The sequence below is a fragment of the Bufo bufo genome, chromosome 7, assembly GCF_905171765.1.
Source record: "Bufo bufo chromosome 7, aBufBuf1.1, whole genome shotgun sequence".
Classification (NCBI taxonomy): Eukaryota; Metazoa; Chordata; class Amphibia; order Anura; family Bufonidae; genus Bufo; species Bufo bufo.
This window is the reverse complement of record NC_053395.1, coordinates 212,762,909-212,789,618: the sequence shown is the minus strand read 5'-3', so window position 1 is coordinate 212,789,618 and position 26,710 is coordinate 212,762,909. Positions and strand designations below refer to the sequence as shown.

At 40.6% G+C, this 26,710-nt stretch overlaps 1 protein-coding gene across 1 annotated transcript in view; it reads right to left on the bottom strand.

Annotated features, from left to right (window-relative positions):
- Positions 1-26,710, bottom strand: part of LRP1B (LDL receptor related protein 1B) — a 1,344,280-nt gene that overhangs the window by 8,513 nt on the left and 1,309,057 nt on the right. Inside the window, exons 87-90 of the mRNA XM_040441523.1 lie at positions 17,327-17,431; positions 5,872-5,948; positions 2,073-2,163; positions 940-1,084 (exon numbers count right to left, since the gene is read on the bottom strand). Coding sequence (XP_040297457.1) covers positions 940-1,084; positions 2,073-2,163; positions 5,872-5,948; positions 17,327-17,431 — 418 coding nt within the window. The remainder of the gene's footprint in view (positions 1-939; positions 1,085-2,072; positions 2,164-5,871; positions 5,949-17,326; positions 17,432-26,710) is intronic.

Here is a 26,710-nt window from a genome sequence, read left to right as displayed (position 1 = left end):
ACACCAGTAAGTGAATACATCTAAGGTACTTTTTAGTAGTTAATGATTGTATATAATTACTTAGATTATAATCAAATATCCACATGACAGGTTCTCTTTAAGAACGTTAAAGGGGTATTCTCATCTCAAATTTATAATAGATGCAGGTCCCATCTCTGGGATCAGCACTTACTTCTATAACAGGGTTCCCTAGGCCCTGTTCTAGCCGTAGAGGTGGCTAGTGGCATTAATGAAGAGGTAGCCACTCATATTTGTGCCCTATTCATTCACCTCTATGGGAGTCATGAAAACATCCTCTGGATTTCCCATAAGTGTCTAAGACAAGTTAACTCATTTTAAAAATACAGCAAGTATAGAATAAGCATTTTTTTTACATGGGCTCTTAAATTCAAAAGACACCGCAATGAATGGCCTCAAACTTCATTTGTAAAGGGGTGTTCCAAGAATTTAATATTAATGGCCTATACTCAGGATAAGTCAATATCAGATCGACAGGGCTCCAACTCCCGGCACCCCAATAGATCAGCTGTTTGAAGAGGCCGCTCTGCTCATCTGAGTTGCGGTGACCACTGAGGTCTCTACACAGCTTACCAAGCATGGCACCATTGTCATCCATTAGATAGTGGCTGTTCTTGGTATTGCAGCTCAAGCCCATTCATTTGAATGAAACTGAGCTGCACATAGACCATGTGACTAATGCAAGGTGACATCAGTGGCCTGGGAAAAGGCCTAAGTGCTCATGGAGCACTGTGGCCTCTTCAAACAGCTGATTGGGATCCCCACTGATCAGATATTGATGACCTCCTGGGAATAGGCCATCAATATCAAATTCCTTGATAACCCCGTTAACACAATTGGTTCATGGAAAAGTGTGTAACATATAGATACAGAAAATAATAATTACAATTCCAGTCTTCATTAGTCAATTTTTTTTTTTACCTTGTCTAATTCTATGATGAAATTTGGGTCTAATAATGTTCCATCGTTGTGGTCATGGTCCACTTCATACATGTTATATGATGGATTTCCAATTTCAACATTCATTCCTCCATTCATTATTGGTTGTCTTCTGATTGTTTTTGCCCTACAATTATTATAGTGAGAAAAAAGGCAAAAACAAATAAAAAATATTCATTTGCAGTAGATACTCCATGTTTGGAATGAGGAAACCTGCCAGTAGGATTTGGATTAGTAAACCACCAGAATGTCCTTATACAGCTAGATTCTACTGTCCCAAACTGGCCTACAACAAAACATTACTGCATTGTTAAGTTAAAGAACAGATTACCAGAATTAAGTCTTGGCTTCATTTCCAGCAGCACAGATGCACCGACAAACAAAGCCAAAGAAAGTACAATGTTCTTCACTGAGCATGCCCCAATGTGCAGAGCATCTACTACAGTACAGTGAAGCAAGGTCTACTGTCCTCAGCTTCATTATTCAATGTACATGTACCAGTAGCTGCTTGTTATAAGATGTTATAGGCACGTTTGGAAACCTAAACCCTACCTATAGTGGTTTTGTGGCCCCAAACCAGCTGACAGTTTCCCTTCAAATAATACGTGATTGGATGAAGCTAGTTAGAAAATATGTGGCCAGACTAAGGGAAACTGTGCTACTGTGACCATCTGAGAAAGTACTGACTAATCATTTAGAAATAAAGTGTGATTATCACTCTCCAGTATGTAGGCACCACTGATTATATATGTAATATCATAACTAAAGTTATTAGGGGAGAATTTACTAAATTAATGCACCGGAAAAAATATGTCCTACACAAATTTGTTAGATACTTTTTGTGCCTCTTTTTTTAAAAAGGTGTAGAAAGGTCCAAGTCTTAAAAAAGGAGATGAGGCTTAATATGAGCCAAAATTGTGGCTCAATCAAAGGAAGGCAAAGCAAGCAAAAGGTGGCATAAGAAATAAATAAATGTCTAACATGAGGCTCAGACTGTGATAAATCTGGTGCATCTTCTTCCTGTCTGACCTAAATTTGAGACAGTAGTAATAAATCTCCCCCAGTAAGTTAAATTCATGTTGTAATTTGCTTGCAACTAGAATAAATTCATTTACCTCCTCCTTCTTTTACATAGTATCAGCCCGATCACCAAAGTTGTTATTAGAGTCACCAGCAGAACAAGTGGCACAATAATTGCAATGCTTCCTATGATGGAGAATATGAAGGTAATTTCAGAAAATGATTTATCAAAGAGATTTGCAACAGTGTTTGCAGAATACTGTGCAAGAACATTACATTGAAACTCAAAGGGGTTCTCCAGGACTGCACAATTGATGGCCTGTCCCTAGGACAAAGCAAACTTTGAAAATCATATTGGTAGTGATATGACTCAGTGGGGGTGGCGGTCTTAACATCCTGCCAATCAGCTGCAGCACTACATTGCTTACCAGGCATAGTTCCAAACTTTTGGAGTTGGCTATTCGGCTTGAGCGAATTGACCTTCTGATCATAGATCCAAAGTCCATTCATTCAAATACTTCAATTTTAATGCTGTATCCATACTGCATTAAAATGTATTGGCTCCGTGGAGCCAAAAGTTCTTCTTGCCCGAAGTTGCGCAAGACTTCGGTTAATTCCTACTGTTTGCATATCTGCGTATTGAAAAACAATTTAAAATAGCAATCCGAACTGGGCTTTGGAACTGAGGTACCAGCCAGTTGGGATTGCTATTTTAAATTGTTTTTCAATATGCAGATACAGTATGAAATACAGTAGGAATTAACTGAAGTCTCGCGTGACTTCGGCGTAGACAAACTTTGGCTTCAATGAGCCAATACATTTTAATGCTATAAGGATACAGAATTAAAATCAAAGTATTTGAACAAATCGACTTCGGATCTTTGATCCGAAGGTTGATTTGCTCAAGCCTAGTGGCTAATAATAAGCAAATCACTCAACATTCAATTCAGGATCAATTCAGCTGAAACGGTTTACTAATACAATTCAAGTCTGAATCGAGTCTACCCGAATTGAAAGTGCTCCCATTGCCCTGGAAATTTGTGTATGACACTCTGAGGTCTCCTAGGAATCATATTTTTTTTCTCCTATTTCTCACTTTTTTATTATCCATCTCGAATTGTTACAAAATTTTGGTCAAATGCAATTAGTTTAAAATCCATTTGCCCAACTCTAATGGTGGCTATGTCTGGCAGCACAGAGCAGCTTAGTCTAATTCAAATGAATAAAATTGAGTATAAAAGTCAGACCAGATGCAACCACTATGAAAAGTAGGGATCTGTGCCTTGTAAACAATGAAGGGGAAGCAGACCCCCATCATTCTGATATTGATGGTCATAAGGATAGGCTATCAATTTTGAAGTCCTGGAAATCTCCTTTAACTAACCAAATTTATTTAATTGACAGTGCTAAACTAAAATGTGTAGGCCTTAAGCACGTGCCTCCTGACATTGACCAAAGGATAACCTACTAATTAGCTTGTGCTACATAAGCCATTGTCTAACAAAATTCATTAATAGCTTTATACTGTGAATTCTTAATTCCAGCTTCCGATAATCTGGAATTGTTTCAACTACAAAACTGTGATACAATATGGAATTTCACAAGAAAAGAGCAAACTACTGGAGAGAAATAATTAGGAAATTCATAAAATTATAAAGCAGATGTTATAGTTGCAGATTTAGGCCCCTTTCACACGGGCGAGTTTTCCACGCGGGTGCAATGCTTGAGGTGAACGCATTGCACCCGCACTGAATCCAGACCCATTCATTTCTATGGGGCTGTGCAGATGAGAGGTGATTTTCACGCATCACTTGTGCGTTGCGTGAAAATCGCAGCATGCTCCTCTTTGTGCGTTTTCCACGCAACGCAGGCCCCATAAAAGTGAATGGGGCTGCGTGAAAATCGCAAGCATCAGCAAGCAAGTGCGGGTGCGGTGCGATTTTCACGCACGGTTGCTAGGAAACGATCGGGATGGGGACCCAATCATTATTATTTTCCCTTATAACATGGTTATAAGGGAAAATAATAGCATTCTTAATACAGAATGCATAGTACAATAGCGCTGGAGGGGTTGAAAAAATAATAAGAAGAATTTAGCTCGCCTTAATCCACTTGTTTGTGCAGCCTGTCTTCATCTTTGCTGTGCAGGAGAAAAAAGACCTGTGGTGACGTCACTACGCTCATCACATGGTCCGTCACATGATCCATCACCATGGTAAAAGATCATGTGATGGGCCATGTGATGAGCGCAGTAACATCATCAAAGGTCCGATTCCTCAAAGAAGAAGCCAGAAAAGAAGCCGGGCTGTGCGAACAAGTGGATTAAGGTGAGTTAAATAATTTTATTTATTTTTTTTAACCCCTCCAGCGCTATTGTACTATCTATTTCTCTCACGCGCGTGCAAAACGCATTACAATGTTTTACACTCGCGCGGAAAAATTGCACATTTTCCCGCGACGTACCCACATCTTATCCGGCCCAAAAACATGATGCCCATGTGAAAGAGGCCTAAGAGTTCATGTTTCATTTAATCCATTTATCTAACCTTATGAGGGAATTCTATTTATGGTACTTTTATCAAAAAGTTAGTTGGCATCTTTCTGGTTTATCTGATGTGGAAGAATTTCACTATACTATAAAAATTAAGAAAACATTTTAATATTTTTCTAATGAAAGTACTACATATTACAGGATTAAAGAGCATTTCTCACCCAAGCAAGGAATGGGCAGCCCTTCCCCCCATTTAGTCGATGTTTAGGTACTGCAACCAGGGGTACATCACCAATGAGGCCAAGTGAGGAGATTGCCTCAAGCAGCAACAGTTAGGGGCAGGAGGGGGGCAGCGGAAGGGCCATGGGCAATGAGCGTTTTTATTGTGGCAAAGGGGTTAGGTTAAGAAACTGGCATTGTGGGGGGCGCCATTTAATTTTTTTCTTCAGGCAGTAGAAAGGCTAGGTGCAACCCTGACTGCAACTCAGCTCTCTTTACTTCAATGCACCACGTCTGCACAATGTCTGGACAGGATTGGCCCTTAGCCCCTTGGTTATCGTGAACAGTGGGGCCCTTTGCTCAGCAGGGTATGGCATACCCTAGCTAAGGTCATCACTTACTAAGGACAGTTAAAGAAGGCTGTAATGCATCCAAATTCAACATCCGTATTACAACTGCAATAGCTGGATATCCCATGGATATCCCATTTAGGTCTTTATAGGGTTCTACGTTCATCAAAGACTAGTTTACTAGAAACACGAGAAGTCTGGGTTTTGCAGGCGAACTATAGACACTAAAATTTGGCAATGTTCTAACCGACTGGGACTAGCCATAGATGGGACAACCCTATTAAAGAGGTACTGTGGGGTTAGATATCCTCAGGATATCAATATCAGATCAGTGGGATTCAACAACCAGGACCCGTAACGATCAGCTGTTTTGGACAACCATTAGTGCCAGAAATTAGGCAGTGGATGGAACTAGAAGCAGATGGTCTGGTCCATTGTGTAGTGGTAATGCCAGGATACTGCAGCTGAATGGAAGTTGAGCTGCAGTACACAGAATCTGGCAATATACAGTGGACAGAGACTTCCATCCTCTAGCTAAGTTCTGGTGGAGGCAACTTTCTGGCCCAGCTGATTGGTGGGGTTTATGGTTGTCAGACCCCCACCAATCTGAAATCATGACCTATTTGGAAGAAAGGTCATCAAAATAGAACCCCATTAAGAATATAATTTACACAAAATGCAACCTAAAAGAAAGAACTGTATAAAATAAATATTTTACATTTTACCTGAAATGCCTTAGTAATTATTACTGATAAGTCAAGTACTTGCTCGCATTAGGCATGCATTTCAACAGTATGTTTGCAGTAATGGTGGATGCTAATTTGAGATACTTACTTGAACCGGCATTGTCAGACTTACTGCTCTTGGGAGCTGGCCTCTCACACTGCTTTCCTGACCAGTTGGCTGAACATCTACAAAGATCCAATTAAACAGTGAAATTAATGACTGGCCAGCTGTTAGCCAACTAACCTGCTAAAAAGAATGTCATAAAAACTCCACAAGCTGAAATTCTGACATTCATGTAAAAAAATGAAATAAAAAAATAAATTATGCTTTTGTTTAAGTAGATTTGTTTCAAACTTTTGCAAAATGTGGAATCAGATCATATTAATGTCCAGTCATTAACTTTCACTTCCATCTCTGAAATAAGGTGGAATGGAAATATGATTGCAGACATCTCTGAGAGTTTGCTTTTAATTGATGCTTTCTTTGTGCTATGGGGGGATTATCATTGTAGGTATATTTGAGGTTAGTTTTTCCACTGGAGTTGCTATGTGCATGTGTGTCAAATTTATGAAAATGGAGCACAGTAATAATAAATGTAATACTATTGCAATAAAGTTGCACCTATTTCAGTGAAAGTATACCTGGCGGTAGCCTGCCATGGAGTTGTGACTTTTTTTGCATTTGTGTCACACTTCACAAATGCGACACAAAAGTGATCTACTCTTACATTCTGGCCAAATTTTCACTCCATTTATGTAGGTGGGGCAGGATGGTGTCTGCACTGCACTTCCAGTCCTAATCTGTCAACATCCGCAGAGACAGGGTCACGTGCACTGCTACAGCCAAAAACTGGCCTCAATGGTGAAGTGTCTCAAGTGGCATTTGACCAAGCAGTGCCAATTAGGGACAGATGAATGATGAGCCCAGTCATTAGAGTGACTCCATTTGTGCAGATGTTGACAAACAGGGACCAAAAGTGCAGCAGAGAGCACTGGAGCCATGGAGTTGTGGGGAGCAGGTCTGTATGTTTCCAAAAATATCCCAGGTGACCGCACTAAATTAGTTAAAGGTTACTGAGATCTCACAGCACAATTCTTCTTCAATTCATAGACGGCCTCTTCTTTCACAATTTATATTGTCCTGGGCCAAGTTTATGGTATCCCCATACCCTTTCCCAGCAGCATTTCCAGAAAGTATCTACTGGTCCTATAGGTCATGGGAATAAACCTTTATAAAGCACATTTGCAATGACTATTTTGGCCAAATATATTATTTCTTAATAAGTAAGAAATTAGAGCAGCAGCCAACATTCAGTATTTTTTGTTTCATTTACTTAAAGAGATATAGTGAAATGTGACAATAGTAAGTGTTGTTGTATTGGTTGTCAATTTGGACTAGAAATGAGAAAACAATAAATTTGATAATCAGCCTTTAAGAAACTAACTCAAAGATGATAACCAATATGGCATCATTTCATGTTGTCGATTCGGCAACAGGAAGTGCCACAGCCAAAGAGAAAAATGTTGATGTCTCTGCGCTGCAAGTAAAACAAACCTACAGTATGTACCAAACTTCTCATGTCCTTATATATGGTTATTTTTAACGTTCTGGCTTCTTGAAACCATCTATTTGCAAATTATTTTTTTATAAACACAAGAAAGCAAGCTCTTCTCCATTAAAGTGATAAACTGTGATGTTTCCTTCTGACTGCACAAAGAAATATGTTTTGTGAATGCACAAGAATCAACATCAGGCTATCAGTGAGAGAGATGGAATTTTGCAAAGTAGAGTAGATTACATTTTCATGATATAAATAAATAAGTAATGTATTCACCAGTGCTGTGGTATCTAACCTCTATCTTTCCCATAGTACCATGTTATGGCATACCACTTGGGTATGCTAGAACATTCTCAGTAGGGTGGGAGGGGTGTAAAAATCTGACCTGGACAAAAGTTTGATTATTCAGACTGAGGATAGGTCCAAATGGTTGCATTACAGATGCATTATACAGGGTGGGCCATTTATATGGATACACCTTAATAAAATGGGAATGGTTGGTGATATTAACTTCCTGTTTGTGGCACATTAGTATATGTGAGGGGGGGAAACTTTTCAAGATGGGTGGTGACCATGGAGGCCATTTTAAAGTCAGCCATTTTGAATCCAACTTTTGTTTTTTCAATAGGAAGAGGGTCATGTGACACATCAAACTTATTGGGAATTTCACAAGAAAAACAATGGTGTGCTTGGTTTTAACGTAACTTTATTCTTTCATGAGTTATTTACAAGTTTCTGACCACTTATAAAATGTGTTCAATGTGCTGCCCATTGTGTTGGATTGTCAATGCAACCCTCTTCTCCCACTCTTCACACACTGATAGCAACACCGCAGGAGAAATGCTAGCACAGGCTTCCAGTATCCGTAGTTTCAGGTGCTGCACATCTCGTATCTTCACAGCATAGACGATTGCCTTCAGATGATACGAGATGTGCAGCACCTGAAACTACGGATACTGGAAGCCTGTGCTAGCATTTCTCCTGCGGTGTTGCTATCAGTGTGTGAAGAGTGGGAGAAGAGGGTTGCATTGACAATCCAACACAATGGGCAGCACATTGAACACATTTTATAAGTGGTCAGAAACTTGTAAATAACTCATGAAAGAATAAAGTTACGTTAAAACCAAGCACACTATTGTTTTTCTTGTGAAATTTCCAATAAGTTTGATGTGTCAAATGACCCTCTTCCTATTGAAAAAACAAAAGTTGGATTCAAAATGGCCGACTTCAAAATGGCCGCCATGGTCACCACCCATCTTGAAAAGTTCCCCCCCTCACATATACTAATGTGCCACAAACAGGAAGTTAATATCACCAACCATTCCCATTTTATTAAGGTGTATCCATATAAATGGCCCACCCTGTACATCTGTACTTCGGATATATGAACCAGCCCGACCATAGGTTTAACTGACCAGAACTCACAGCATCATGGATTCCTATAATGCTGTGAGTTTTCATCTGAAAACTCATGGTTGGCCTGGAACATGACAAAATATGGCATGCATAGTTTGTCCATAATACACTTGGGTGGATCTAGCCTAATGACATCACTGTAATATGTGATGCTGTTAGTTCAGGTCATTAGGCCTGTGGTTCGAAGGTTAGATTGCATCTATAATACCAGCTCAAATATCATACGGGCAGATATTACTTTTTGTCTAAAACCAGTACTACAGTATACAATAGCTCATCTAGCATGAACTATGAGAATATCCTGAGATACTATCAACAACAGCAAAAATGGCACTTATAAATTTCAGTCACTTGTTTGCTGGATTGAAGTGGTTATCTGGATTAGAATCTCCATTTTTAAATACCTAAGGCTAAACCTAAATAGACAGCAGCTACAGAGAGCATCTTGGACTGTGGAGGACCCATCATGTCCATGTGTTACATGGATAGTTCATTGAATTTAATATACATTGAGTAATGCCTCATTTATCCTGTGGTGGAGCTGCAGGAGTACTGAACACTTGCTACCAGGTTCCATCAAAGATTAATGGTGACAGCTGGGGAGCCCAAGAGTAAGAAACCTATTATTTTGTTTACCGTTGGGGAGGAACAAAATAAAAGCTCCAATAACTCATATCATCATATTTCTGAACACTAAAATAAATATGTTGCATGGAATATGTCTTTGTTGAACATTCCATACAACAATGGGGCATACACATATTCAGTGACCCAGAACAACACAGTTTGCAAACTGTCCAAAGTAATGGATTGCTTTATGTGCAAACATCATCAGTTCTTAGGCCTCCATTCCGCTGCTAGTTGGATTTCTAATTGCCTCCCTTACTTTTTTGAAGGGTCGTGAGACCCCTGAATAAATGTCTTATTCATCATTTGAACAAATGATCAACAGTCGGTGAACACATACACAACTAATGATAGGATGCAAGTTGTTGTTGGATATGCTACTAATGTGATTGATAGAGCAAAATTATATGCTGCCTTTGAAAGTCAGAAATTTATGGCAGACCTCCAAGAAAATATTTGTCAAAATATCTAATGTTAGTGGTCTCCAACATTTGTATCTTGAATATAACAATCAATTTAGAAACAAAAAAGAACATTTATGGGTCAAAGGCAGATATAAATCAATAAGTCAAGGACATACAGTGCTGATGGGCATGCACCTTTGGTTCCATAAGACCACATGCCTCTTAGAACAGCAAATTAGATGAAGGGACTTCCAGCTACATCTATGAATAAATTATTACTTTATTGTTAACTTCGTGCCTTAGGTCTCATGCATGTGGCTAAGAGAGTCCCAGATTATTCTATTCTTTGGGGCTGTAAGCACTCTATGTGTCATTGTCTGGTGCTTCTGGATGGTACTACATTTTTATGGATTCATTCTATGGGAGGATATTCGCTTGACCGTACATCTAATGGAACATGGTAAGATATGTTTTCTGTTAGATTCATTAGGCATAGAGAGCTAAAGTTTAAGTCCACAGACTTCCATGAGTGCTATGCTATGGTTCAGAAGTACATATGTGCTCAAAGGAGGTTGTCTTATCTGAAAAAAAGCTCTTACAAGCTGCTGTAAACCTGAAATTTCACATTTCATGTAATACAAGGATAAAGATTGTCTCTCCCTTCTAGATGACAGAGTGGGATCCCAAGAAGGGGACAATCCTCTATAATGTCCTTATTCCTTAATATGGACAAAAGTGGCCTTCAATAATTGCTTTAAAAGGATTGTCTTAAGATTTAAACTATCCACAGGATAGGACATGCGTCTGGTGGGGGGGGGGGGGGGGGGCAACCAATGGAATCTCCACAATCACAAAAACAGGTATCTTGTGTCTCCACTTATGAAGGCAGCAGTGGTCTCTTGTGAGTAGCAAGAAAGTGGGTCCACTAGTGATCACTGCACAAGCACACAATTATGAACAGAGAAAAGTCATAAATCATAAAAGAGGCAGGGATGTTTTCAAAACTGATGGAATGTATCAAACAATTATAAAACTGTAAATATTGCAAAAATAAAAACTTCTATTCTAATATGGGCCTTTAAAGAAATGGAAAAAAAAATAAAAATCCATATTTTGTAAAATGTGCAGTTTCTTTGTTCTTTAAAAAATTTTACAAAAATGTCAATGTCTTTGAGAATAGACTGGCCCTGAATAATAAAGGAATATTGATCTATTCTTGACTGGGCCCATTCCTGATTCTTTTGAAAACATTCCTTGCAGCCACAGATAGTAAGACAGGAGGTAGTTTAGAGTGAGGAGAACCTGTGTCACATTCTGCAAAATTAATCAACTTAACTTGGTTATATCAGAACAATTCCAGTCAGGTGAAGATATTATTGCCAGTATTCCTTTACACAGAACTGTTGGCCCCAACCAGTAGTTTGAGAGCCACGTGCCACTTATGTTCCCTAGCTGTGTTGGTTTCCATAAAAAGTCTCAGTTATGCCCTGGATAAAAGGGGTTTTCTGACCCACACAAAAAGTTAACTTATAGCCCAAAAAAGTGTGCAGCCTATAGAAAACAAATCACTTACAGTACCTATTCAGTGGTGCTTTATTCTAGCGCTGAGGGTCCCTTCTTAACTGCTTCTAGTCTCCTGTGGACCAGAAGTGTGGCATCCCATCCACTGTCATGTGTCCTGCTGCATTCATTGGCATCAGCGGTGATGCATCTCCAGACGGCAAGTGATCACTGAGACCAGTGAATGGCTGCAACGGTGCATGTGATGACAGAAATGATGTCACACATCTGGTCAACAGGGGTATAGAAACAGTAGAGATGGGACACTCAACATTAGAATGGAACAGGATCGGTTATCAATATCAGATTGGTTAAGGTCCAACACCTCCACAATCAACTGTTTTGGCAGCACTGGCACCAGAAACTACAATGTGTATAAAGCAGAAGCAAAATACTCCGTACATTGTGTCGTTTCGAGTGCTTACGTACTGTAGCAGCACCCTCATGGTGTCACTGAGCATCAGACCATTACCAATCTGAGGATAGGATATTAATATCCTTAAACCATTAAGGCATATAACTTTTTCTCGAAGCCACAAATGTGCTCATAGTACTAGTCGCTTCTATTCTCAACTCCATTGGGCATGAGAAGAAATTCCTCCCAGGGCAAAACAACTGTGAATTTTATAATCAGAAGAAAAATATTTTGAAAACAAACTTTTCAAAATAGACATTTTTACCTACTGTATTAATGGCATCAATATCAGTTGCGACTGGAATTGACCTTATACGGTACCTACAGTAGTTTTTAGAACTAGTAAGGCAGTCCTAAGGGCACCAAGCAAGATTTTTTTCCAATAAAAAAACATTAAAATAATTTAACAGTATAATATGACATTAGGTGTGGTAACATCACAAATGAACTTTGGATCACATAAAATTTAAAAAATAAAATAAATAAGAAACAAAAACAATCTTTTTTTTATAGAAATCAAAGAACATTGCAGCAAATTGTCCTTGTGTTAAAATAAAAATGAGACATGTCAGGTTATTATTCATGGCTTAAAAAAAGTTCCAAATGATGAAGAAAAACGGTGTCAAAACGAAGAACAGCGTTAAGTGGAAGGTTAAACCTACTTGCATTTTGGTTCATTAAACGCTGTTAAAGTGCAAATTCCCTCATTCTGACAGTAGTAATCACAAGGGTTCATTTTCTGGTCACAGCGCTGACTTTTAAACCCCATAGAGCATCTGTAGAATTTCAGTAAGACAGAACTCCAATGAATAGTCTGCCAGTCTTTCCAATGTTCTAATGTATCTCATTGACAATGGATGGAACATCAAAAAGTTGTTAGCTAAACTGTTCTAGAATCTTGACCCCTCCAATGCACCTTTTACTACATTGTCCATAATGGGTTGCCATTTTTTTTTTAGACTTAATCAATTCACTAGGAACTACTGTAAGTTGTACAACTGACAATACAGACAATAAAAACAAAGGTCCACTTTTTTACTCAAAGTTAGAGATGAGCGAATCATTTCTAAAATCCAGAAACTTGACCCAAATTTTTAAAAAGCTCTGACACCACAGAAGCAGATTTTTATTTTTTTTGCGGGAGAAAGAGAAAGACTTTTCCAGGCAATCAGACCACTTTCAGTTTTGGTCAAGTTTATTCATACACAAATGGAATCAGACTATTAATTGTAAAAAATTCGCTCATCACTACTCAAAGTCTGTTTCTATATTATGTTTTGAAAATTTTTATAATCTATCTATATCGAAGTTAGTGTTCAATTGTTCTGATCTGATCAGCTCCTATGTCAAGAATGGGGCGCCGCCGTGAATGGAGAGCACTATGTGCATTCTCTGCTTTTTTCCACGCCAGCATCAGCTTGGCTGTTTTTGGAAGTCCCAGTGAATTGGAGAGGTAGCTGCAAAAGTGTTGCGTAACCTCCAGTAATGGAAATGCCCCATTCTAGAGATAGGAGAGGTTCTTGGACCTACAGGACATTTTTGGCATATCCTATTGTCTGTTGGAAGCTACCTTGTCGCTGGCAGATAGGCTTAACACAATTTTGATAAAAAATAAACTTGTGTCTTTGCATATGGAGCAGTGTTCTGCTAAATATAGTGTTTGTTTGATTTTCCATTGCACCCATGGTAGCACCAGTACCTTATTTTATTTTATTTAGAGGTGCTGGTCTAAATTGATTGATATCTCATAAATGCCTCGATAGAAATACTTTTTAATGAATAGGTTTGTTAGTGGTGGCTGAAGGAAGCTAGAATATTTCAATTTAAATGGGTTGTCCAGGTTTATTAGAAATGGGCTAAGAGCAGGAATTGGTATAAAATAATCAGTAATCCCCCATTAAATGTCCTATTTCTCCAATACTGTCACTTCAATCCCCATCAGCCCTGTCGTACATTAGTCCTATGATACAGCACACAATCTGTAAGCCATGAACCTGCACACTGTTGTTCCAGGACAAGCCAACCAGGCAAGTATATCAGCAATCAGGGCAGTGAGCCAATCAGGTTCCTGGCTCATGTCCAATCCCAGAGCTAGGCGAGGGATATAAGTGTGGCATTGCCTGCTTATCAGTGCCTGTGATTCATTAATTCCTGGCTATAGGTTGTTCTGTGTTCAGTCAGAATTGAATTGCAGTTGGATCTTCCTGTGTATTGAACTTGGGTTGTTTCTAAATTAACCCTGTGTCTATGGATTTGGCTTCCACTGACTCTCCTGCCTTTGACTTCTCAGCCTGTCTCTGGATTAACCCCTTGTACACTGAATCTTCTAGATTTGTCTTTTATTTCTTTCCTGTCTTCATCTAATAGGCCTGCTACCTTTGAGCTTGCACCTGTTTTCTGCTGCCTGACTATGCAGATGTAACCTGGGTACCTAGCAGCAAAATCCAATTTTCTTTGCATTAGGGTCTGGTCAATACCTAGGGGTAGCCTTAACTCTATTAACTAGATCGGCTAATGAAGATAAGTAACAGATTAAAGGGGTCATTTACAATGCTGAAATATGCCTAAATTAAGCATATTACAGTCATAAATAGTGTCGCAATGGTTAGTTGCGCTGATATCAGCGACTTTGCCCGACTCACGCCAGGTCTAGAAAAGTGGGCGTGGTATGGGTGGGGAAGGGGACAGGCAAGTAGGACCATCTCATTCATTGCTTTCTATGCCTGTTTTAGCTAGAAATCTCTCTTACATTTAGAATTGGCGCTGGATGCGGCAAAGTTATGGAGAGGCCAGCGCCTCTTCATAACTTCGGCGGAACCACCGCCATCTATGGGCCTTTATTAGGACCAGCGTCTAAAACACTGGTCTTAATATATGTGCCCCCAAGAGTTTGCTGGTGGTAGTCCTGCAGTGTGATCTCTGTATTTTTCTTCATCTCTGTCTCTTGCAAAATTATGGGCCTCAGTGGTGATGTTGGCATGAACAGCAAATGATAACTAAAGACATCATTGAGGCAGGAAAGTCAGGTGCAGTACTAGCGGGGAGCGGAGTGTCAAGAGATTTAACAGACGAGAAATTATTATTTTATATCAGTTCCTACTCTTAGTCCATAAAAAAAAAAAAAAAACATGGACAACACCTTTAACTCTATGGTTATCCAAGGAATCAATAAAAAGGAACCATAGAAAGATGTATAGTTAGCTTAAAAGGGTATTCTTGTCTTAGACATAGATGCCATGCTAGATTGCTCATGCACAGCTGCATCTCCACTGATTTTCCACCAGAGTCCACCTAACCAGGTACAATAGGGTTTATGGGTAATAGGCCCTCATTCCAGAGATAGGTGATGGTCCCAGAGGTGGAACGTCCATTCATCAAACATACATGTTAGATCCTTAAGATATGCCATAAACGTATAAGACAACAATATCCATTTTATTAACACATGGGACCAATTCAGATTAAAAAAAAAAAGTTGCCATTTTGTGTCCATATTTAGACTGTATTTTAACATACAGTACTGCCATAACCAATAGAAGGGTCAGTTGTTCCTAGGGAATGGACTGTTACATCCTTGTGGATGTATTTTCATGCTCAGTCCAAAAAATGGTCAACTTCAATGGAATGGTTAAATGTACATATATATTTTTAAATACTTTAAATAAAATAATTTTGTTGCGAAGTTAATAAACTTGAACATAAATAAACATGCCATAATGGTACATTGGGTGTTATGTTTTAACAAAATAAGCAATCATTTAATCGGTATTGCTCTGGTAGGAGATACTATTACGGTCTCCTCCATGGCTATGTTCTAGGTCACATTTCACAAAAGTCTGAAAGAATAAGTGGAAAAACAATAGAAAGGTTGAATATCAGCTGCCAACAGTAATACATTTACTCAACACCTTTCAAATGCCTTTGCTCAATCTTTGGTAGACCTTTTTTTTTTTCCCTCTGTTATGTATGACTTTTGTATTTCTCCGCTGCTCTTCTGACAGCAATGAGTGAGAGGCCGCTGGTCGATGGTGATACATTTAATGGGATAAGTATAGATGTAACGTAGTTAACATCCTTTCACCTTGCTAGCCTTGCTTGGGAAGGAGACTAAATGGGAAAAAGGCAATTAACCTTCTGACCTGACTTTTTTCATCTTTCTTCAAAGGTGAACTTCAACACCCCTTTAAAAATAACATTAGGTGGATAGAGCGTCTTACGACTGATCTGAGAAAACCGTAAATGGGAAACAGGGGATAGAATGTGTTTTAAAGGAGGCTTTAAATTATCACAGTAGGGGAGACAGTGTGATCTTTATTTAGTAAAATTTGTAAATATCAACCTAATGAAATCTAAAATCGATTTAAATCTAAGTTAGTGCTTTAGGATCATTTTGGACTAGACGTAGCTAACACTAAGATACAGATGAGTCCACACTTACAGTAACTGAGTTCACGGGTCATTCACTGAGGCTATTGATTGGCTGGCAGGGGTGACATGTTTGTCACATGTCACACCTATAGTCCATGGGGACTGGGAGTGGAGAAGACAGGAGTTCAGTGCTAGATCTGGAGGGACACCACGCCCAACTCCCTGACTATGGGTTCCCAGCTTCAAAGAACCCTTTTATGCATTTTATATAATGGTAAAGGACATTTTAAGACCTCAACTAAAATGTATTTTAGCAACTGCTTGCATCCCTCTTGTAGTACAGATTCTGGAACATCTATTCTTATGACTTTGCGATGTGCCATTCCTTTATTATTCCTTCTAGAACTTACAGATAAATTACTAGCAAGTTGAAAAGAAGTTCCAGATGGTTGGGGGTGTGCTTCTGCACAGTCTGACACTGGCAGCACTGATTGGATAATGTTAGAGTGTGCATGGACACCCACTCTCCCCCCAACTGGTAACACCCAGCTGGACCTTCATTGCAAACTGCTAGTTATTCATTTATAACTTCTAGCAGGAATAATAAAGGAATGGCCTAACACAGAGTCATAAGAATAGATGCCCCAGAATTCTTATTACAGGGTGAATGCATGTAGGTACTAAAACAGACATGGTGACAGCTCCTCTTAAAAGGGGTTTTCCGAGTATCTTATTATTGGGGGATAATAATCCCACGATCGGCTGTTTGAGAAGACACCAGCACTTGTACATTGTATAGTGGCTGTGCTTGGTATCGCAGCTCAGCGCCCTTCACTTCAATAATGCTAAGCTGTGCCTAGGCCATGTGACTGATGAACGTGACATCACATGACCTAGGCAAAACTTCGAGAAGGCCGTGGCCCCACTGTGAGCGCCGGTGCCTTCTCAAACAGTCCCGGTTGTCGGACCCTTATCGGTCCGATACAGTCATTGGTATAAGAGTCTCAGAAAACCCCTTTAAGGATTTATAATATTGGTAAAGGAAGATTACAGTAATGGTTTCCACCGTAATCGGGTTATTTCTCAGTGATGATATTCAGTAACAGGTTACAGAGCAGAAGGCGAAGAGGGAATCATAACTGTGTGGCCCTGTTTGTTAATGACACTGACAGTCTATGTATTGTCAGGAGATACATTGTCACAAATGATACTCACACACAGACAGGTACATTTGTCTCTGGGTCCAGGCGACATGTGCCCCCATTGTAACAGTACCCGTCACATAACTGACAGCTAGAGGCGATTTTTCCATTACTGCAGCTGTAAAAAAAAAAAAAAAGATAGAATTACTCCTTTAATTTGGATGGCGGATGTACGATTCTCAATTTATTCTTGTAATCTAATCTGCAAAAAAGAAAGAAAGAAAAGAAAAACATTGTCTGAATGTGAAAGCACCATCTCCATGACAGGTCAGCCTGGGGCGACAATTTTTTAAACAGCATGACAGCAAGCGTATTTTTTTTTCCTCTTAGGCTATTATATTTGCAAACCGTTAGTTCAGATAAACAAGGCAATGCTAACATTTACTTATGCCGTGCAGATATCTAGCACAGATCCTCATGAGACAAACCAGCATCTAACAGACCTGTTCTGCTTTGTATGCACGCGGCAGCCGAGCAAACCGCTAACACACGCAAGAAGAAAAAATTAATTTGGAGATTCCATCTTCCCTTTTCTACCTAAACATACCAAGTTCAAGCTGTTGTTTCTGTAAAAATGTCAAAACTATCACCAGTCTTTTTACAGGGGATTACAAACATGACACAGGAACGCAAACTCCGTGTCAATCATTACCTCGGTCCTTATCAAATTTACTAACGTTAATAAACAACTGCAGTTTTTTTGCACATTCGGACAGAAACGGATTCGGCAAAGAAGTCCCTCTGGGCCACATGGACCTATGTCACGGTACGGTTCACTGTGACAGTTTTGGCCGTGTAGGCTGGCTGCATGCCCTCTCGCGTACTGGCTGCAGGCTGTCTCCTGTGTATGCTAGTTGCTTGGGACTGCATGCTGGCTGTGAACTGTGTCCTGTGTTTGTGGATTCCCGTGTCTGTATCTCTGTGGCTCATGTCTCTGGTGCCATGCAGGCTGGCTGCATGTGCTTTGTGTACTGGCTGTTGGTATCCCCATGCAAGCTTCTTCTGCGATGCGTGCTGGTTGCGTCCTTGTGTGTGAACATGGTCTAGTATGTATGCATGTCTGTTGTGACCAGGGTTGTTTGTGCTCTGGCGTGCTGGCTGTGGTGGACTCCGTGTATGCTGATTGCCAGGGGAAACGTACAGTACTGCAGCCTGTGTGTTTTGTGGTTCTGGTACTCCTGTTCTGGTGGGGTTAACTTCCCATGATCTGTGCCTGGGTGTGGCTTATCAGGTGCCCTAATTAAGCAGCTATTTCTAGCTGTGAGCTGTGGGGCTTGTGGTCAGTCTTTCTTGTGTCTTGCTGAGTGTAGCACCTCGCTGCTCACCCAGGAGGTCTGTCTATCTTCTGTCCTGTGCCTTACTGGGTGTAAACCCTTGCTGCTGACCAATGGGGGGGTTCCTATCTGCCCTTGTTTGTGGTGTTACCTGGTAATGCATTGTTGCTGCTTTGTCTGATGTTGTTGGTACCTGTTCTACTGTATGATGTTGTTGCTGCTTTGTCTGATGTTGTTGGTACCTGTTTTGTGATGGTGTTTTAGGTTATGTCCTTGTCTGATCTGTATCTGTCCTGTATGATGTTTATGTTATAATTGTCTGTTCGTTGCTTAGCCTGGCAGTGCTAAACTGCTTCTGATTGTATCCTGTCCTTTGTCCTGCCTGGCAGTGCCTACTGCTTCTGATCCTTGTCTGTTCTTGTCTGCCTGTAGTTTCTTTCTGCTTCTGTTCCTTTCCTATGTTTGTCCTGCTTTTGTGAGAGGGTCCCTGGCTTCCCCGGAGCGGGAATCTCTAGTCTGTGTGTATCTCTAGTCTGTGTGCAACTCTGCCTGAGACCGCCATGCTTCCATTCCGCTTGGGGTCCAGACATCTGCTTCTGTGCTGGTTCCCGTTCGTCATATTGTATGTTCCATGTCCTGTGTTTGCTTGGGTTCCAGTTCTGTGTCTGTTTCCACTGGTGGTTTCACCAGTGTGGTTCTCTGCAGGTAGGGGCCAAGTGTACCGGGACCTTCCTGGAGGTGCAACCAGTGGGCCCTCGGCCCAGTTCATCCCCACCACCAGGAGCTCTGTGAAAAACAGGGCTCACTGGCTCTCCGCGTTTTGCCTCTGGTCTGTTGGTGCACTTGGTTCTGTGGTAGTACTACCACTATTGCCTAACCTGCTTACTGTTGTGTCTTTTTATTACACTTGTAATAAAGTTCTCTGTGGGTCCTTTGTCTGTTTTGCCTGTGTTCTGTTCGCATGACGTCCCGGAGGTCTGCCTTGGGCCTCCGGCATGTGACAACCTAAAAGCTTTTCTGTGGACGTATAAAGGTGGCATATTAGATCATGGCCATATGGATCTCTAAGTAGTAGGAGAAAATTCTGATCAGGCGCAAAATCACTGGTTCCAATGAGTCTCTGTTGGTGAATCTTCTTTATTTACATAATAAGTAATTATGCATAGGACTATGCATAATTACTTATTATGTAAATAAAGAAGATTCACCAACAGAGACTCATTGGAACCAGTGATTTTGCGCCTGATCAGAATTTTCTCCTACTGCAAGCATCCTTTGGGGGATTGGGCATCCGATCCCAAAGACATTCCTTCTGCGGCTGCACTCACGGATCCTAAAGGTCTATAAACTACCTACATATCTACAATAGAGTTGTGTCTATACTTGCACAACCCCTAAAGGTGAGCACCTCTATTTGTCAAACAATTTAGTTTGTGTTGAACGTACTACCCTATTGTGCGCCCCCCACCCCTCTCTCTTTTTGTCTCTATATTCCCCTCGTGACCGAGGGGAATTTAGATTCGCCCGTGGTACTAAGACGACATGGATCTCTAAGGTTAAGTTCAGCCATAGAAATATACACAGTAAATCTGCACACAAAAAAAAAGAAGAAAAGGTGAATTTTGCTGTGGATTGTGACTTAATACATCACAGATTTCAACCTATGAACTAACCTTTTCACACCTAAGTTGTGAATGTATAAAGGACCTGGCAGGCAGTTCCTACAAATCCCTGCACCTTTATGGCCCAGTGATGGCAGGGCTTAGCATACAGTTCATCGGACACCCTGCTCCAACAGGCAGGATCAGGGCTAGGTCCAATCCCCATAGTTAGATGATGTAGTCAACAGCAGCCACAACATCCAAGTGCAAAACACAGAGACTAGGCCTCCCCTGTCAATTTATTACTTCCTCTTTCCATGATGCAATCACAGACTAAGAATAGTGGCCTACAGTTCAGCCATCTTAGTACAGTCCTGATCAAAAGTTTAAGACCACTTGAAAAATGGCAAAAAATCATATTTAGCATGGCTGGATCTTAACAAGGTTCCAAGTAGAGCTTCAACATGCAACAAGAAGTTGGAGAATGGGAGTGAGACAAAACATTTTTTGAGCATTCAATTTAACGAAAACAACTAATAAACTGAAACAGGTTTAAAAGTTTAGGACCACACCTCCAAAAAAAAACTAAACCCCCCCAAAACAGAAATCCAACTTCCAAACATGAACTCAGTAATGAGTTGCTCCGCCGTTATTGTTTATCACTTAAAAAAAAATAATTTGGCATGCTTGATGCAAGCGTTTCCATGAGGTGAGTGGGAACATTTCTCCAAGTGGTGAAGACGGCCGCACGAAGGCCATCTACTGTCTGAAACTGTTGTCCATTTTTGTAAACTTCCCTTGCCATCCATCCCCAAAGGTTCTCAATTGGATTTAAATCAGGGGAACACGCAGGATGGGCCAAAAGAGTGATGTTATTCTCCTGGAAGAAGTCCCTTGTCCTGCGGGCATTGTGTACTGCAGCGTTGTCCTGTTGAAAACCTTGTCATTACCACACAGACGAGGGCCCTCAGTCACGAGGAATGCTCTCTGCAACATCTGGACATAGCCAGCGGCCATTTGACGCACCTGCACTTCCTGAAGCTCCATTGTTCCACTGAAAGAAAAAGCACCCCAGACCATTATGGCGCCCCCTCCACTGTGGCACGTAGAAAACATCTCAGGTGGGATCTGCTTGTCATTCCAGTAACGTTGGAAACCATCAGGACCATCAAGGTTACATTTTTTCTCATCAGAGAATAAAACTTTCTTCCACCTTTGAATGTCCCATGTTTGGTGCTCTCTTGCAAAGTCCAATCGAGCAGTTCTGTGGAGTTCAAGGAGACAAGGTCTTTGAAGAAGTTTTTTGTTTTTGAAGCCCTTCAGTCTCAGATGCCGTCTGATGGTTATGGGGCTGCAGTCAGCACCAGTAAGGGCCTTAATTTGGGTCGAGGATCATCCAGTGTCTTGACGGACAGCCAATTGGATCCTCCGGCTCAGTGCTGATGAAATTTTTTTGGGTCTTCCACTTGACTTTTTTGTTCCATAACCCTCAGGATCATTTAAGAAATTCCAAATGACTGTCTTACTGCATCCCACCTCAGCAGCGATGGCGCGCTGTGAGAGACCCTGCTTATGCAGTTCAACAACCCGACCACGTTCAAAAAGGGAGAGTTTTTTTGCCTTTGCCATCACAACGTGTGACTACCTGACAGAAAATGACAATGAATGCACATCTTTGCACAGATTTGGCCTTTTAAAGGCATGTGGTTCTAAAATTTGGATCAGCTGAAAAACAGCCTGTTTCAGTTTAATCGTTATTTTCAATTAATTGAATGCTCAAAAAATGTTTTGTCTCACTCTTATTTCTTCTTGTTGCATGTTGAAGCTCTACTTCAGGGATGCTCAACCTGCGGCCCTCCAGCTGTTGTAAAACTACAACTGCCATCATTCCCTGCTGTAGGCTGATAGCTGTAGGCTGTGCGGGCATGCTGGGAGTTGTAGTTTTGCAACAGCTGGAGGGCCGCAGGTTGGGCATCACTGCTCTACTTGGAACCTTGTTAAGATCCAACAATGTAAAATATGATTTTAAACTTTTGATCAGGACTGTATATCTATTCTCAACACAATATAATTTTTTTTTTTGCATACTACAAATTACAACCTGGTCTCACATTCTCTAGTAGCTCAGTGTGTTATTAGGTTGATTCCCAAGCAAAAGGTCACTGGTCCGAATCCAGGACCAGGGATGAAGACGTTTTCCCAAGAAAAGAGAAACAGCATCATCCAGTTCATCGATTGCGGTATCTCAGCCAAGAAAATTGCCAAACTGCATCATGTGAGTGCCATGACAGTTGGAAAAATATGAAATAAAGTCTATCCATCCATTCCAAAGCCAAGAGGTGGACGTCTGGGCAAAATATTGGAGTCAACAAGTCAGTTCATCACAAGGTCTATCAGTTCTGGCGCTAAACACGGCAGTGGAGGTGGCTCGTATGCTTCTTAATAGTGAGATCACAGATGTCCATGCGAGCACCGTGCAACGCACATTACACAAGTCTGGAATGGTGGCCCAAAAAAAGGTGAAGAAGCTTCGACTTCAATATCGTCATAAGAAGCGTCCATTTTTGCTCGAGTTTGCTAAAATGTACGAACAGTGGAAGATTGAAAATGAGTGATTTGGAGCGATGAGATGAAAGTCAATAGACTGGGCTGTAATGGGTGCAAATGGGTCTGGAAGAAACAAGGGAAAAGGGGGCTAACGGATAGAGAAATTGAAGGAACTGTCAAGGTCGGTGGAGGAAGCCTGATGATATGGGGTTGTTGCACAGCTAAAGATGTTGGATACTTGATCATGATCGATGGTGGTCTCTATGCTGAGCTATATGTGAGTATCCTACAAGATTAGTTACTTCGTACACTCGAGTACTATGGGTATGAAAAGGACAACATAGTGTTCCAGCAGGACAATGACCCGAAGCTTACGTCGAGATTGGCGAAGAAATGGTTCAATGACAATGAAGTAGAGGTGCTGGATTGGCCCCCACAGTCCCCAGACCTAAAGCCAATCAAACACTTGTGGGTAGAGTTGTAGAAAAAGCTGTATTTGTACCCAAATGAGTTGACCCATATGCACCAACATTGGGAATGTGTAGAGGAGACCTGGGAACAGATTTTGGTCACGACATGCTTGAATCTGATCGAGAGCATACCCAGAAGGATTCAGGCAGTGTGGAAAGCCAAAGGTGGATTTACAAAATACTAATAAAATAATAAAAATTAAAATATAGAATTTTAAGAAAAAAACTGTAACAATGCAGTTACATGACAAGAATCTGCATAACTAATCATATGCTAAATAGTTGCAAGTCCAATTTATGTATGAGACAGGCACAATGATTGTCTATAAAATGGTGGTATCTCACGTTCTAAACTGTAGTGGATGGTGAGATATGGAGCCTAAAAGTCAAAAGTTCAAAACATTTCTATCCTTTTGTTAACCTTTTGCTCATCAGTGCATATATATCATTAAAATATAGCATAATCCATACACAGAAATTAATACAGACTACCCTTCCCCAAAGGTATATTATGCCACTCAGGATAATGGTAACGGACCCAAAACATAGGAAGGCATAAAGGAGAAAAATACTCTCTTTTCCAGAGTTTCCCAACCTTTTGTATGTTTTGAACCACATTCAACTTTCAGTGATGGTCGGGAGCAAAAGTCAATAAAAAAAAAGGAGAGACATTTTTAATGTGGAATAACAAAAAAACATGAAAGTGCAAACATTTGCTGCTAAATTTTAGACAGAAATATTTAACACTAGTACTATACCATTCAAATTTGCACTGTTTGGTGATAAATCTAGGAATAGGTTGGCAACAATGTCAATTGGCAGTACATATAACTCAGGACTGTCATCGCAAGCCACACAGCAGGGGGTCGCGATCCACATATGGCTGTCACGCCACTGGTTGGGGACCACTGCTCTATTTTATATAGTAATTCCAGGCTGACTTTACAGATGCTTATACAAAAGCCGGAAATGACACATGGAAGTCCAGCTTTTAAAGCGACACCTAACCATACAGGAAAATATCGGAGCGTGGGGTTAACCATGCAGTACATCTATCTTACACGGACTAATATAATGCTTATCAGTTTTACACTGACAGGCAAAGCGCATTGCAATACAGAGGTATTGCAAAGTACTATACAATTGATCAAGTGACCATAAGTCTAGTCTCTTATTGGGACTTCAAGAACTGTAAATGTAGGTTAAGTAAAATATAAAAAAATATAGAAAAAAATTCCTCATTAAAATGCTTCAGTGTTTAAAAAATAAAATAAGTGCACAAAATTGGCATCAACGCATCATGACCAATAAAACTATCTTGTTATTTAAATTGCAAGGCAAACGCTGTAAAAACAAAACAAAAAAAACTGAATTTTAGTCTTTTTTCCTCAAAATGAAATGATGAAAGCATCAACTCGTCCCACGAAAAACAAGCTCTGCTACAGCACTTCGACAGACCAAACGAAAAGAGTTACGGCTCTCGGAAAACAGCGGCGCAAAAACAAATGATTCTTTCTTAACAGTGGTTTTACTGTGCAAAAGAAGCAGAACATAAAACACTATATAAATTTGATACCGCTGCAATCATGCTGGCCACGGAATAAAGATACCATGTCATTTATACTGCAACATAAAAGAAAAAAATACAAAAAAACATAAATTCTTATTTTTCTTTTATTCCCCCATATAAAAAAAATGAAGATAAGGTTTTCAGTTTATGTACCCCAAAATAGTGGCATTAAAAATGCAACTCATCCTGCAAATAAAAAAACGCATATGACCACATCGACGAATATGGGAAAAGTTGCCGTTCTTGGAAGGTGGGGATAACAGTTCTAAAAGCTAAAATGCACTTCAGGGGTTAAAAGAGAGAAAATCTGTGTTTTTTCTACCAGATACTGAGCATGCTGAGATTTAAAAAAAATTAAATAACAATGCAACTCCACAGAAATTCTGTCACTTGTGACCATGGCCTTAGACTATTTAGCAGGAGGACACTTCTTTTAAGAACTATATGGTCTACAAAGAATCATTTGACACCAGTCCATGAAAAGATGAATCTAACATAGAAAAAGTCAAGGTGGTTGCTATGAGAACGAAAGAAATGGGATGCCGAGTCAGTTAAAGCAGTGGTCCCCAACCTTTTTTGCACCAAAGAGCAGTTTCATGCAAGACAATTTTCCCAGGGACTGGGTGGGGTGGGGGGTTCTGGGGCAGGGCTTAGGGGGGTGCTGGTCGGTGCTGACTGATTCACGCGCATAACAAAACACAAGGGGCATCTTAAAATATATAACATTATATAACGATTACATTTATTATTTAACATAATTGACATTGGGCAACATAGGGTTAATGTGCGGGTTGGTGTTGGGTAGGTACTACAGCATGATAAGGTTACTGGCTATTAATGTGAGGCACATGGAGTCTAAATTGATGAAACCATGTGTCACATATTAATAGCAACCTCGTCAAGTACACCGTTTAACATAATGGACAACATGGGGTTAATGGCATCAGGTACATGCTGGGGTAACTTGCTGTTAATATGAGGCACATTGTTTTATCATGTGCCTGACATTAATAGGAAGTAACCGCATCATGTGTACCTCGCATTAATGGTTAACCCAACGTTGCCCATTATTTGATGAGGTGCTTGGGGCCACTTACTTTTAGGCCTCATGCACACGACCGTTGTTGTGTTCCGTTCCGCTAAATGGGCAATCCGTTGTTCCGTGATCCGTTTCCGTTTTTCTTTCCGTGTGTCTTCCTTTATTTTTGGAGGACCACCAGACATAAAGGAATGTAAAAAAAAGTCTAAGACAGGTTTGCCATGCAAATGATAGGAATAAAACGGACCCGGACGCGCGGACGCGGATGACAATCTTGAGTGCCTCCGCGTTTTTTAGCAGTCCCATTGACTTGAATGGGTCCGCGAACCGTTTTCTGCAGAAATAATAGGACAGGTTATATTTTTTTGACGGACTGGGATCACGGACGCGGATGGCAAACGGTGCACTATCCGCATTTTCAAAGGCTCCATAGAAATTAATGGGTCCGCACCTGAAACGCTAAAATCGGCGGAACGGACGCGGAAGCAAACAACGGAAGCAAACAACGGTCGTGTGCACGAGGCCTTAATGTGAGGTACACGGGGGTACTAATGTAATAGCAGCATGTACCTCAGATTAATAATAGGTGACCCCATCTTCTCAAATGATGGCTATTGGCAACACTGTGGTTAATGAGTCACATTAACCCCCAATCTTGCTGGCTGCCTGATGCATGTTTTTTGCCTGCCTTTATTTTGAGGTAGGCTAATAATCTTGCAGTGTGTGGGACGGGGTGTGGGCCGGGTACCTGCGCAGAGCACTAATGGCTGTGGACTGGAGAAGACAAGACTCAGGAGGAGGCTGCTGCCGCTGCCGTTCGCCAAGCACACTAGCTGAGACGGCGCAGCGGTAAACCCTCCCCCGTCCCTCCTCCTACTTTAATATTAGCCAAACAT